We start from the raw sequence: 15,653 nt of genomic DNA on the forward strand, positions 1-15,653 counted from the left end.
TTACTCAAATGTCCTAGCTAAATTATTAAAATAAAATACAGAGCACTGAAATTTAGTGATTGTGAAGCCATTCCTATGGCCTCTGATGACAGCATCTTTTCAGGACCTCAATAAATTCTTAAGAATCATTCTATATCAACTATAGGGAAAACTGACAGCCACTGAAACCAAAAATGTTATCACTGCTGCTGTGACCTCATCACCTAGGCAGAAAAACTCTAAACTTCAACAAGTTTTGTGTATTTTAATGAATCTACAAGAAAGGTGAATTTTGAAAGTGAACTGTTTTATGACCTTGTGTTCATAAAGACATTTAATCATTTTATCTTTCTGAAGCAGTAATTTTTAAAAATCAAGCAGAAAAAAAATTCAAGCAGGAATAATTACAATTCTTGCTTATGCTACTCCAACTTGCTCAAAGTTCTCTGTAAAGGTGATCAAGTTGTATTATGAAAAGTATTCCAGGATGACTAGTGAATAAACTATCTTGCAACTTACCCATATTTTGGCAAGGTCTCTATAAAGGTCTGAATGGCGTCCACCAGCCCCACCCCCAACTCCTCCCAAATATGGTGAAGTCCTAATCCTAAGTAACTCAGAATGAGACCTTATTTATTTGGAAATAGGATCTTTACAGATGTAATCAAGTTAAAACTAGATGAAAGGGGTGGGCCCTAATCCATTGTGATTGGTGTCCTTATAAAAAGTTTAAATTTGGACACAAGGGGAGAAAACAGCCACGTGACTGGAGTGACACATTTACAAGCCAAGAACACCAAGGATTGCTAGCAAACATCAAGAAGCTAAAGGAAGCAAGGAAGGATTCTTCCTTAGAGCCAGAGATAGCATGGCCCTGCTGACAATCTGAGTTCTGGCTTACAGCTTCCAGAACTGCTGGACAATCAATTTGTTGTCTTAACCCACCTAGGGTTTGGTACTTTGTTACGGAAGCCCTAGGAAACTAAGTCTCCATTTTGTTTCTTTATAAAAGTTAGTTGGCCATTTCTCTAAACTCCTTGAAGTTCAGAACTACCATTTCCCCGGAAACATTACCAATTTAATCCCTAGTCATTCTTCCCTCTTTGTATGTAATACCTGTCACCATTCACAGCTCTAACACAATAAAGCCACATGTGAGAAGTCAACCAAAGAGAAAAGAATGAGAATCTGTCCTTGAATGACAAACTTACTAATATTCAAGGTAAGGTTAACTTTAATTCAAGTGGTCCAAGAATAAACTTGGCACAATCCTGCACACTACAGGTGTTCACACCGTTAAACAGAACAAGGGATTGAGAAATTCAAATTTTCCAGTGGGGGAATTAAATGAGACATTATCTCACAGATTAGTTAACATGCTTATTTCAAATAAGTCTAAGGAGTCTTCCAAGTCAGTAAGCAGATAAGCCCTTATAGGGACAGGATGTTAACATGGCTTATCTGATTAAAAAAACAAGAACTCCTAATCCTGAACTCCTCAGAAAACCTCAAGGAGCAAAAAACTACACATTCCCACCTTCATTTTGACTTTCTCCAACAGCGTCCCCTTCCCTCCCCCCTACCCCCAAGTAAGAACACACCAATTCTGTAACAACTGAAAAAGCACAACTTTGATTAAACATACAGCTGTTGCACATTATGAGAACTACAAAAAAATGTCATGTTCAAAGTAGGGAAAAAACTAACAGCACAGAACATGCAAATTAACTGCTAGGGAGGGCATGCCCCAAAATGAAGATAGCTGTTAAGGTGATGAAATAATTGGAAATCCAAAGTATTTCCATAAACACTTTTCCACTGAAATTTGAGGTGTCAGTGAGAGGGACCCTGGGGGCATTCTTATACCCAACCCCCCTGACTAGTTCCTAGGAAGTGATCAGAGTAAATATAAGCTGCTTAAAGTGAGACTTGGTTTGAAAGGAAAAGTAGTATCTTAAGTCATAGTGAAGCGCTAAGCATATAAAGGCATGAAGCCCTGTAATAGAAATTAGGCCCACAATAACAAGTAACCACTTTTCCTCAATTACTCACGCTCGCTAGGATAGCAACTTTTACCCAGATTATATAGTGCTTCCTAATTCATAGGTACCCTCCCAGTTTTCCTGAAACAGTGATTATTATTCACTGCACTGAAAGTTCCACAGAGTTAGGCTATTGTGAAGAGTTGCGAAGACTGTTGGAATGTTATTTTAAAAGTACTGGAAATTCCCTGGCGGTCCAGTGCTTAGGAGTCTGAGCTTTCACTGCCGAGGGCCCAAGTTTGATCCCTGGTCAGGGAACCAAGATCTTGCAAGCTACACAGCTAAAAAAATAAGAGTAAGTACTAAAATTCTCCCAAATTTAATGAAAGTATAGATTGAAATTACCTGCACTTAAAGTATGCTGAGTGGGGGCGAAAAGGACTGGGTAATTTGGAAATTACAAACACCTATGAGTTTCATGCAATTAACTATAGTCCATCAATGTCTCACAGCAGAAAATGTTTGATAACTACCATCCTAGAAGATGGGGCTGCAGAATTTACAATATTAGAGAGGCAGGACTAGTCCTAGAATTTTTTCCTTGAATTGGGTTGAAGGAAGAAATTCCAGGTAACAGTAAGAACGGCAACAGTGATGCAAGGGAAAACTAGGAAGCAAACACCAATTGGCAGTGGCTGAGAAGGCAGAGAAGCCATTCCCAAGGGGCTAATGATAAGGGATGCAGATGGAGGGCATTACACTTTCACAGCATATACACTGTAACACACACACACACACACACACACACACACTCTCTCTCTCTCTCTCTCTCTCTCTCTCTCTCTCTCTCTCCTTTAAGTAGGCAAACACTTTTACTTTGTACTCCATGTGAAAACTGAGTCCAGGGGCAAAAGGCAACTACTCAGTTTTTCTTCAGTTCTGGTTCATAGCCCACATCTACAATCTGAGAGTCCCTACAGTGGTACAGGGAAGGAAAGAGAAGAGGGAAGACAATCCTTTCGAAGTAGGAAAAGCTCTGGATTCTCAAAAAGATTAAGAGATCCACCAACATAACTCTTCCTTAACCCCCCCCCAACCCCCAGGGTGCAAACTCAACTTCCCAGAGAAGAATATCCAAATGAGGTTACCCTACTTTAACTGGAACTTACAGCCCTGAATTGAGGCTCTCTCTCCATTCCAACTCTCTAAAGTAGAGAATCACATAATTACAGAGCTTCTCAAGCTTCATTTGCATACAGACCACCTGGGGACCTTGTTAAAATACAGATTCTACTTCAGTAGGTCTGGTGTGAGGCTCCCAGGTGAAGCTAATGCTGTTGGTCCTGCTGATCCAAGGACCATACTTTGAACAGTAAGAAACTAGTATGAGGCTGACTATTCTTCAACATTCATTTTCAAACCCTGGTGCTCATCAGAGTCTCCCATGGGGTCTTGTTAAATTCAACCACCTGCAATTCTGGGGTGAGCTGAGCATCTATAATAAATATCCACAGGTGATTCTGATGTTTTCCAAGGATTAAAAACAGCAGACCTAACATACAAAGGTGGAGGGAAGGGGGAGACCATTTACATCATGGACACTGTAAATTTGTTTTTATTTATGACATTTTTCACTATGTGGCAGTAAGGCATCTTGACAAAGGGGTGGCCTTTTTCTAATAAGCACAAAGGCATTTTACAGGATAAGGGCAGCCCTGTGACACCAATCCAATAGTAGGACACACTATCCTGTCCAAGGACTGTAGACACCAGAGGAAAGGAGAATAGAGATAATAATCACTGCAATGGCTACCTGTCAGCTCATAAGGAACAAATACAGCTTCAGCAATGTCTTCCTTCTGTCTCCAACTAAGTACAGCACCCAAGGTCCATTCCTAATTCCTACTGGTTAATCCCTATAGTGAAATCAAAGTAGGGAGTTATCAACTGTCCTGGGCTAGGAGGTACATAATGTTGTTATCCTCAAGTTTTTCCCTGAACCTGGAATAGCCTCCTGGTTTCCTGAAAATGTACCCTGTTGCCTTGAATTTAACCCAATCCCTACCTTTTCCTAAAGACAGCCAGGTGTACATTGTCTTTTTATCATATTTGATAATCAGACTGTAAGGGGTGTCGCCCAGGAATACATTCTCATGCTTCATTTCTATCTCTGGTGAAGTCACCAAAGTATCCCAGGAATTCATGTACTATTGTTCCTAGCTAGAAAATAAAATTCAATAAACTTAATTACATGCTTTTCACTTTTGACCAAAAGATAAAAAGGTGTCAGCCACTGGAGGCATAGCAATATAAAGCTACATAGTGTTTAATACACATACATTTATTTCTAAAGCAAAGTTTACAACTAAATTGAATAGCTGTTTTTACAAGTCTAACACTAGAAGATCAATATAAAACTGGCTACTAACACATATCAAAGATGCTATCGTTTACTTGAAAACAAAAAACACCCTGGCTCTTTCTCAGAGTGTAATCTTGTTACTCTGAAATTTCTGGGCAGTTTTCAAAGGGTAAGCCTAGGAAGGGGAGAAAAATATTCCTTTCAAACCCTTTGGCTGTAGGAAAACGGCTACTTCTACCAAATCAAAGAGAGTTACACTTATTTCAAACCACAGGATTGGAGCCAAACTATGATCTACCAACTGGAGGATGCCAACTTCTTTAGTGGATTAACTTTTTTTTTTTTTTTAAAGGCAATAAAATAGGATGGGTCTGGGTCTCTAGGTACAGGCCATGTGAGTAGGAAAAATCTTCTTCAATGGGCCAGACCAAGGCTAAACTGTTCAACTACCAGCGACGCCCACAGACACCCTCACCGCCAAAAAACACTTGCAGCCTTCAAGTATGTACCGCTGGCTATGCTCCAATTGCTGTGTTAAAAGCTTGAGTGAGGGGTCTATTAGAAGGTGAAAAATAAGAGCAAAACGAATCTTTTACACTGCTTTTCACTCTGCGAACAACCCCCTAGGCAAACACTGGGCAGTTTAAACCTGTCCCTGGTTACATCAACAGCTTCTTCAGCCCAGGTCTCTAATCTGTCCCACGACAGATTCGATTCTAGGAAAAGAGGTGAGGGAAACGAGTGCCAGAAGTTCTGTAAACCCTTCGAATCTTCAGTATATACAAATCCCTTCCACAGTAAGGAGGCAGACTTCGGGTCTTGTGCCCCAGAGGGAGCAATGTATGTTTCCCCTCCTACTTGGGAGCCGGGAGCCCGGCAGAGATACGGAAGCGATACGAGCCGTGAGCCAGGTCAGCGCGGCCGGGAGCGGGGGCCTCCGACCCTCCCCACCCGCACTTCGGCATGGCCGCCAGAGCCCGCTGCCCTCCCCGCCCTCCACGGGCCCCGGACCCCACCAAGCGCGGGAAGCGAGGGAACCCAGGCGCTCTGGCGGGCTGTGCCTGCGGCTGCTGACCCGCTTGGTAAAGGCGGTAAGGTCTCGGCGCTCGGGGCGCCCCCGCCGAGCGCACCTGCAACGGGGCCGGCCAGGACCCCGCTAGGCCCCGTAGGCGGGCCCAGGGCCGCACTCTGAGCCTCGCGGGTTGCCCACCCGAAGTGGAGCTAGGTGCGCTCTGCGCGCGCGGTGCACCAAGCCCTCCGGCCCGCCCAGCCCACGCAACCCCGTGGCGCCCCGCTGGCCTTGCTCGGGCTTCCAGAGGGGTGCGGTGGGCGCGCCTCACCTGTTTGCCCCGGTAGAAGAGGCGCTGGCACTCGGGCCGCACGTCGAACAGCGCCCACACCCGTTCGCGCAGCTCCTCAATTGTGGCTTTCCGAGACACGTCCTCAATGGTGCGCGTCTGGGAGCCGTCGATGGTGCGAACCTGGATCCACATCTCGGCTTCGGGAGAAGGGGCCGGCTTCGCTTTGTCTCCCCCTGCGCTCCGGGCGCCGCGCCCCGCCCGGCCCGCGCCGCTTCCCCGGCTGCTCTGGCTCTCCGCGGCTGGCGGGCGAGCGCGCGCACAAGCGAGGAAGACCGACCAGACGCCGGGCCCGACAGGCGGCGGCGAATACTAGACCGCGAGACCACCTAAGAGAGCTGAGGAGGTAAGGAAACCGGAGCCAGTCGGAAGCGCGATTGCTCTCGCAGCCCCCGCCTCACAAATGGGAAACAGCCTTGTCTGCGCCGCGCGGAGTGTTTACTTATAGAGCTCTAGCTCCCACATGGAGGTCACGGCGCCAACCCGGATCTCGCGAGATCTACGCCGGGCTCCGCCTTAAAGAGGAAGCGACCAGGGAAGTGGCTATAGACCTGAGGGAACTAAAATGGGCGGGTGCGGGGAGGGCGGGGCGGAGGGGCGGGGCCGCCGAGAGCCTTTACTTGCGCCTCAGCGTGCACCTGGGCCCTGGACACGCCCTCTAGTCTTCGGGTGTCTGGCGGTTACAAGGCAGCCCACATGGGTTGCACCCTTGGTCTCGGTTTCGCGACCCAGGGCGCGAGCGACTCCTCAGGCTTAGTCGATTCGGTTCTGTGGTCTCAAAAACACACCAAAGATGAGAAACTCTGATGTGCACTTGTATGATCATGAAAAGCGGTGTGCGGGCGCGCGGGCGCGGCCTAGATTTGTGAGAAAGCACGTAAGGAAATGAACCCGCTTCACCGCGCTCAGCCAGACACCGCCAGCCACGCGGCCTTGTGGGGCCCCCACCCAGGAAAGGCCTTGGGGACCCTTCTGCTTCGCGAACTCGTTTCCCGCCGGCCCGAATGTTGCCTTCGCGCGGAAACCAGCTTCCTGGGGTTTCCCGCCGCTGGGCCTAGGTGGCGGCCTTAGGCCTGTAGGCTGCGGGGTCGGCTGGGATCGCCCTCTACGGGCCCGCTGCCCTCACAACCGGACCTCGGGCCATGGCGGCATTGGTGCCGCCGCCCGGAGGGCCTCTCGCGGTTTCCGTTTGTGGACCTTCCGGGTTAGTGAGCATTTGGCCTAAGGGATTGCGGGGTCATGCAAAACGCTTTTAAAGGATGCAAAATTACACACCTCCGAAGAAGGACTTCTAGAGAGCCTACCAGGAATAAATTCTCCGAAATAGGTCCAAGCAGGGTTACCTAACACACCTAACAGTGGGCTTATTTTAAATAAGAAGGGAGAGAGCATATGAAGGTAGAAAAAATTATATATATAAGATTTGGACCTAATATTGGCCAAAATCCATAACGTGACTATTCAGGCTGGTGGAAATTATTACCCTAAAGGTAGAGCAGCATTTCTGTAATAACCACTTAAAATAACTGCAAGTACAGAGAAGTCCAGTAGTATGATAAAAAAAAAAAAAGATGGCCCAACACGGGAGGGACAGAAAAAAATGGAATACAGATACACACTTTGGTCTCTGCTCTTGTTGAAAATTTTACATTCACTGTATCCTCTAAATATAATTCATCTTGTCTGCTCCTAATTTAAGTAAAGCAAATACTGAGTATTCATTACATGTGTAAATATTAAGCATGCTTATAAACTGCCCCGATAAGATAGCTGTTTGCTATCATAGGATATGCTATGCCACTGCGGAGGCATATTAAGTTTTTTTTTTTAATTCTCTGCTCACAAAGAATTTACAATCCAATTCAGATAAGATTTAGAAAAAGAAAATATTGAAGAGTAATTTAATACTAAATAGTGTGTTGTTGGTTAAAACAACAATTAGAGATGAGTGAAGGGGCACTAGAATGATCTGTGAGCTTAAAGATAGGGGTACAACTTGACCTGAGTTAACTGGTATATTGTAATGAAGGCAGCATTTAAGTGGTCAGTTCGTGGATTGAGATAGACCTGAATTTTTGTAAACCCAGTTTTGCTGTTTTCTTAAAATGTGATCTTGGACGAATTATTTACTTCAATTTCCTCAATGTAAAATGGTGCTTATAACATCTAATGAGTGTAGAGTGTTTAGCATAGTGCCTATCCCTTGCTGGTACACAATAAATTATTTTTGTGCTATTATTATGGAGAGGATTTAGTTAAGTACAGAATGCCCAAAAAGGAGAGAGTGCTTAAGCAAAGACAGGAGGTATGCATTTTTAACAGGTCAGAAGAGATTGCATATAAGAGAAAAGTTGACTAAATGAGAAGAACACAGTGTGAATATTAACATTCAAAGCAGTAGATTTTGTGGGCCCCAGGGAGAAACTAAGGTTTTTAAAGGAGTCCACTCTTGTGATTAAATATGCCTTTGGAAAGACAGAAGAAGGAATGTGGAAGGATGCCTTAGGGGAAAACTAAGGGACAAGGAGAGGAGGGGGAGATGCTGTCAGAAAGCTTATTGAAGAGGCAATTGTGTCAGTTTTGGTGAAATTTGTGGCAATGGGTGAGAGAAGAAAGGGTAGCTTCTAGAGTATTCTAGAAAATAAAGCCTATCAGACTTGTAGAATGTGTGGATATGAGTAATGAGGAAAATGGAATGCTAAGAATAATTCCCAGGTTTCCAGTTTGGGAGACTTAAATGATGGTTTTGGTAGATGGTGATGCTCTTAACTAGAAGAGGAAGAAAATTGGGAAAATTCAGTGAGTTCCGTTTGCAGTGTGTAGCATTTGAAATGCATCCAAAATATACCTAGATGGAGATATCTAAGTGACAGTTGGAAATGCAGGTCTAAAGTTTTGCAGGGAAGTAGAAAAGTTCTGAAAGAGGAACTAGTCAAGATCTCCTGTACTCATTCCCATAAGACAATTTGTCCTTCTTAATGTGGTGGGTCTTCCATGGAGAACTCTTGGTGGGGGGGGGGCGGGTGGTGGAGGGAAACTACTGTCAAAATTGGGTATCTACTGGGACAGTATAGGATTTGTGTTAATCTAGTCAGCGTAGATCCCAAATGATTGACAGGACAGGGCTTAGAGCTGTGAGACTCAGAAAAGATACATTTGTCCTGTGCAGACCAAATTAATTACATCTGGAAACATGAGCTTTTGTGAATAGTATGTTACTTAGGCTATAAATAACTGCAAAGAGTGATTTTATATGTAACAAAATACATCCTTCGTATTTCTCCACATAGTGCATGTTGTAACTAAGGTTTTCTCTTCCCCTGCAATGCTGTTGTCTGCTTAGGAAGCTGCCCAGTTTTAAAAACAAGATAGAAGATCTCTGACAAAAACCATAATATCAGAGTTCTGACATACCATGCCTTATTACCAGACATGTAGCTGAAACAACTTGGATGTGAGCAAGGAAAGAAAAGAGGAATTATTTACATGGATGAGAAGCAAATACTAAAGTTTATGCCATCTGTCATGATTCAGTATTCGTTCAAGTTAAAAGAGGCAAAACAGAAAGATAAAAGATTGATTGTGGAACTAATTATTCTAGAATCTTATCACCCCTCAGAATATCTCATTTTCTCAACTAATGTCTCAAAGTTAACACACACACACACACACACACACACACACACACACACACACACACATATATGTAAAGTGAATTTCAATCTGGTCTCTAAAGTTCTGATTACCATCTTTTCATCTGCACATCTTTGATGATTACCTTCCTTTCGCTCCTCCAGGGCCACTCTCTACCGGCTGGCTGTCCTGGAGTTCAAGGGCAGAGAGTACATCAATGGGGTCAGTGCTCTCAGGCCTCCAACTGAGTTTGGCCAGTGGGGAGGAAGCACAGACAGGAAACTGCAGGATGGGAAGAGAGGGAGGTCAGTATATTTATTCCCCTGGCTTTCTTCCTGAAAGATCACCTTGCCTTCCTGGGAAGTCACTACTCCTCCAAAAGTGACCTGCTCTGCATGACTCACTTTTCCATATTCTGGTAACCTCTCCCTTCTTTTCTTTTCTTTTTTTTTTTTCATTTACTTTTGGCTGTGTTGGGTCTTCGTTGCTGCACGCGGGCTTTCTCTAGTTGCAGCGAGAGGGGGCTACTCTTTGTTGTGGTGTGCGGGCTTCTCATTGCGTTGGCTTCTCGTTGCAGAGCACAGGCTCTAGGTGCACGGGCTTCAGTAGTTGCAGCACGTGGGCTCAGTAGTTGTGGCTCGCGGGCTGTAGAGCACAGGCTCAGTAGTTGTGGCACATGGGTTTAGTTGCTCCATAGTAAGTGGGATCTTCCCGGACCAGGGCTCGAACCCGTGTCTCCTGCATTGGCAGGCGGATTCTCAACCACTGCACCACCAGGGAAGCCCCCTTCTTTTATTTCTTTGGGTCTAGGGATTGTAACATTTTTACAGTTCTAGATTCGTACATATTCCTTCAGTTCCCTATACCTTGGCTCACAGCCTCTTTTTTCCCCCTTTTTTATTTTAATTGAAGTATAGTTGATGTACAATATTATATAAGTTTCAGGTATACAACATAGTGATTCACAATTTTTAAAGGTTCCATTCCATTCATAGTTACCATAAACTGTTGGCTATATTCCATGTGCTGTACAATATAATCTTGTAGCTTATTTATTTTATACATAGTAGTTTGTACCTCTTAATCCCCTACCCCTATTTTGTCCCTCCTCCCTACCCTCTCCCCAGTGGTAACCACTAGTTTGTTCTCTATATCTGTGACTGTGTTACTTTTTTGTTATATTCACTAGTTTGTTTTATTTTTTAGATTCCACATATAAGTGATATCATACAGTATTTGTCTTTCTCTGTCTGACTTATTTCACTTAGCATAATACCCTCCAAGTTCCTCCATGTTGTTGCAAATGGCAAATTTTCATTCTTTTTTATGGCTGAGTAATATTCCACTGTGTGTATATGTGTGTGTGTGTATGTGTGTGTGTGAGTGTGTATTTATATCTCACATCTTCTTTATCCATTTATCTGTTGGTGGACATTTAGATTGCTTCCATATCTTGGCAATTGTAAATAATGTTGCTATGAACATTGTTGGGGTGCATGTATCTTTTTGAATTAGTGGGTTTTTTTTAATACCCAAGAGTGGAATTGCTGGGTCATATGATAGTTGTATTTTTAGTTTTTTGAGAAACCTCCATACAGTTTTCCACAGGCCCACACTCTTTTAATTGGTCCCTTTTGGGGAAAAACAAAACATTAAAAGTACCTTAACTGGAGGTTTTCTATTATAGTTTCTAATGCTATTTCTAAAAGAACTACATGTTACAAGAAGTGAACTAGAATTTCCATTGACTAAAAAGCACTTCATGTCGTGATCCATTACTTAAACTAGCCATATTTTAAAGGGTGTTCTCTTTTTTAATAGAATCACAGATTTTTATTGTGGAAATCTACTTCATAGATCATTCCTGTCTAAGCTCTTTAACAAAGGAGAAAATGATTTGGACAAGGACATGTAATCAATGAGTGACAGGGTTAGAGCTTAAATTTCCCATATCCTTCCTCTTTAGCCAGTGTTCTTTACCCTTCAGCTATCTGTCTTTTATTTCTCTGGAGGCCTCCCCATTCACTTTGTCCAGAGAATGATCCTCATCCTTCTTGCAGTGAGTGCTCTGGTTCTTTGGAATACCTGATGGTTCAAATAGGAGTGGGGATCTGGGAGTCTCATTAAACACCTGCAGTTTATTCCTGTTTTCAGTCACATGCCTTCTGAGATTGGTCCTTCTTATTGTTCAATCTTTCTGAGGGTTTTTGGATCAATTTTGCTCAGATTTCTCCACTGAAGGCTGTTAGGGTTTAACTTCCTGATGATGGGGTCAATTTAGTGTTCAACTTCCATTTACAACTTGCTCTGCAAAACAAATTTTAGAGGTTTAAAATAGCAGTCATTTTACTGTCTCTCAGTTTCTGTGGGACAGGAATTCTGAAATGGCTTAGTTGGAAAGCTGGAGTTCTGGATCAGAATATGTCATGCTGTTGCAGTCAGATGCAGTTAGAACTGGAAGAATGGGGACTAGAACAGTAGGGAGCTAGCTAGGCATCTCTCCATAAGAAGTTTCAGGACTTCTCCATGTGGTCTCTCTCTTTGGCCTGGATTGGACTTTCTCACAGCATGGCTGCCTCAAAGCAGTCAGGCTGCTTACATGGTAGTTGAAGATTTTAACAGTGAGAATTCTAGTGAGCAAAGTGTAAGCTATATCACTTGTTATGGCCTAGTTTGAAAGTCACATGGTGTCACTTTTACCATATTCTTTTGACCAAAACATTCACAAAAGCCCACTCAGTTTCAGGGGGAGGGGGTAGAGACCCCGCCTCTAGATGGGAGTGGTGTCAAAGCCACATTGTAAGAGTATATGGGATGGAAGATGTTGCAGCCATCTGGGGGCAGTAGAATCTGCAACATAACTCCTCCATCTAATTTTTCCTTTTGTTTTTTTTGTACAACCAAGAGTTTTCAAGTTATGAAATGCATCAGTCATACAAAAAAAGGTATAGAGAATAATATAATAGACACTTTTGTATTCACCACCTTGCTTTAGAAATAAAACATTTCAAATTGTTAAAACCCCTCTCTGTTTACATTCCTCTTTCTCTCCCTTTTCCAAAGAGATAAACATTGTCTTATTTATTACTGTCATGCCTGTCTTTATACTTTTAATACATGTATCTCTAAACAATAGTAAATTTGGGGTCTTTTTAAGCTTTGTATAACATGATTCTTTATAACACTGAAACTTACTTTTTAAACTCAGTATTATTTTTCTGACACTTAACTCATGTTGATATATAGCTCATCTTGATATATATATTGAGAGTCTGCCTGCCGATGCAGGGTACGCAGGTTCGTGCCCCGGTCCGGGAGGATCCCACGTGCCGCGGAGCGGCTGGGCCCGTGGGCCATGGCCGCTGGGCCTAAAAAAGAAACAAGTTTGCATAATATGCAGGGCCTCTAAAGGCAAAGACACTTCTCCTCATCATTCTACCCCACCTCACCTGAGATCATTTCTTCATGCCCTCCCACTTCCTCTTTGCAGGGAGGCAGATAAATCATGTCTTCTTTTATACAGATAGTTATAATTTCTGCATAGAAAAAACTTTGCTGTACATTTTCTTATGATCTAAATTCCTAGGTTCTAAGGTATTGAACCCCTCAAAACCATTACTATTTATGAAGAAGGACAAGAAAATTAAGATAAAAATAGATTTTTTTCCTAGACTATTTTAGAGGAAAAAATAGTTTCAATCTCACTAATATAATATTTAGTTAGCTGTAAGGATTATTGCCTGTGAAGGAGAAAGGTTACTGACATTAAAACACTTTCCATAGAAAGGTACGCCCCACTCCTCATTTTCCAGTTAAAAACACATGTTGGGGGCCTCCCTGGTGGCGCAGTGGTTGAGAGTCCGCCTGCCGATGCAGGGGATACGGGTTCGTGCCCCGGTCTGGGAGGATCCCATATGCCGCGGAGCGGCTGGGCCCGTGAGCCATGGCCGCTGGGCCTGCGCGTCCGGAGCCTGTGCTCCGCAACGGGGGAGGCCACAACAGTGAGAGGCCCGCATACCACAAAAAAAAAAAAAAAAAAAAAAAAAAAAAAAAACACATGTTGACATTATTTTGCAGATTTACATGAGTGAGAAATGCTGTATAACTGATCCATATCCATTTAGTAATTAGTTTGTTTAATGCAGATTTAATGAAGTTATGTAGCATGACGGAAAGAACATGGGCTCTAGAATTAGATAGACCTGAATTTGAATCTGGGTTCTTCTCATTACCAGCATTATGGCATTGGGCGACTTATTTAATTTCTCTGAGCTTTGATCTTTGTACCTGCAAAGGGTATAATAATACCTCTCATAGTGCCACAAGAACCAAATGAGACAAAGTTTTATTGCATAGGCACTCAATAATGGTTACTTTCCTCTGTTTTAGTCACAACACCTGAGCGCATTCAGTCAATAGAATTTATTCTGGTTTTCAAATGATCTTGTTAGTGATTTGAGATAATAAAGAATTTGGGATGGGAAGCATTGGTGTTATTTTAAAAAGCATTTTATGGCTTTGGATTTATGAGCCTGAGGGAACTCTTTCCAATAGGGGTTCTGTCAGCTCAAGATGGAGATAAATTATGAACTGCTAACTTCTGCTTGGCAAATTTACATGTAGCTAAATTATTTGGTGTTTTATTAGTTCAAAAAGCAAATCATGTTTGTGAGGCCCTTGAAGCAGATTTTGATCCTCTTTTGAAATCCCAGAGGATTTCCAAAACTGAAAAAAGATCTACTGTCTGCCTTCTCTCTGCTCACTCCCAGACCCCAAATTAAAAACCTAAAATATAACTTTGTAAAGCCAAAAAAAATTACAACACAATTGAGAGAAATATTTACAAAAATACAGTCCCATTTTCTCATTTTCTCCCTGGTACCTAAAATGTTATTTATACAATGTGAATAAACCAGGTACATCTAATGCACTCCTTCCAAAACTGCACTATTAAAATTACATTTTACAAGGTTTCCATACAGTGAAGAAATTTTATTATCCCTTCTAGGTTGTTGAAAGGGAATTTTTCTAGAATATTTAGCCTACATGTTTTCTTTTACAAACTAACACAATTTTTTATCATAAGCATTAATATAATTTATAGACTACAAATAATTTTAACAAAAGACTATATTAGACTGGGAGTTAGAAGGAACTGCTTTGGACAAATCATAGCTTTTCTTGGCTATCAATTTGCTGTCTGTAAATTGAGATGAGCAGGAAAGGTAGTATTGGGTCAGTGTAAGCTTCTCACTCTTAGCTGGTGATGCAGTGGTTGAGAGCATCAGCTTTGGAGTCAGCTTTGGAGTAAACTATGTGAGGCAAACATCAATTTCCTCAACTGTAATTGATTAGGTACCTAGTAGATTTGTGGTAAGAATAAATGAGATATCACATGTAAGTACTTAACATACCATTCAGTGAATGTTGACTACCACTATCAGCAGCAGCTGTTGGCAGGACTCAGAAGCAATTTAAATGTGAATTTCTCCTAATAATAATTAAGAATTCCTTCTCCATCAAGTACTTGAGATATGCTTCTTGTATTTGTTAGGTTTTGCTGCCTAACAAACCATCTCAAAGCTTAGAAGCTTAAAACAACAGCCATTTATTTAACTCATTATTCTATGTGGTAACAATTTGGGCTAGGCCCAGCTGAATAATTCTTCTCTCAGATGATGGCTGGCTGGATCTAGAATGGCCTTACCTGAGATGATCTGTCACTGCACCATATAGGTCTAGCCTGGGCTTGTTCACATGGTGGATGTGCAGGGTTCTACAAGAGCCAGTATAAGCCAACAAGGCCTCTTGAGGCCTAGACTTGGAATTGGCACAGGGTCAATTCACCAGGTTTTATTGACCAAAGCAAGTCATAAAACCAGCCGAAACTCAAGGAGAGGGAAAATTGACTCCTCTTCTTAAAAGGAGGAGCTGCAAAGATTCATTGCAAAGGGATAGAGAGGGAAATAATTATGGCCATTTTTGTAATTAATCTAAAACATCACTCCTACCAGTCCTAGTCGTAATAGATTACCATCGATAATCTTTTATGGCTTTAGTAACTTTGTTACTCTATTTCTCACAATCTTCCAATATTTCAGTCTACCACAGATTATTGCTATAAGTGTGCTTCATATATGTTCTGGTACAGGCTGAATGTTTTTGACACATGACCAGTTGATGCTCGTAAACTTTGATCTACCTGAAATTTGTGATCCAGTATCATTTTATCTAATCCCTGATAAGGCAAAATTATATATAATAATTTCCTGAGTGACCCTGCAGAATATATCATGATACAATCTGAAAGACATTAGAAATTATTGTTTTTTTGGTTTT

General features: G+C 42.3%; 2 protein-coding genes across 2 annotated transcripts in view; one reads left to right on the forward strand and one right to left on the reverse strand.

Moving 5' to 3' along the window:
* UHRF2 (ubiquitin like with PHD and ring finger domains 2) overlaps nucleotides 1–6,150 on the reverse strand; it is a 74,501-nt gene extending 68,351 nt beyond the window's left edge. The window contains exon 1 of the mRNA XM_082625886.1: nucleotides 5,664–6,150. Coding sequence (XP_082482012.1) covers nucleotides 5,664–5,816 — 153 coding nt within the window. The 5' untranslated portion in view covers nucleotides 5,817–6,150. The remainder of the gene's footprint in view (nucleotides 1–5,663) is intronic.
* Nucleotides 6,151–9,510: 3,360 nt separating this feature from the next.
* Nucleotides 9,511–15,653, forward strand: part of RANBP6 (RAN binding protein 6) — a 273,898-nt gene continuing 267,755 nt past the window's right edge. The window contains exon 1 of the mRNA XM_082618091.1: nucleotides 9,511–9,619. The gene's annotated coding sequence lies outside the window, so the exon portion shown is untranslated. The remainder of the gene's footprint in view (nucleotides 9,620–15,653) is intronic.

Source organism: Mesoplodon mirus (assembly GCF_964341445.2).
Source record: "Mesoplodon mirus genome assembly, chromosome: 1".
Classification (NCBI taxonomy): Eukaryota; Metazoa; Chordata; class Mammalia; order Artiodactyla; family Ziphiidae; genus Mesoplodon; species Mesoplodon mirus.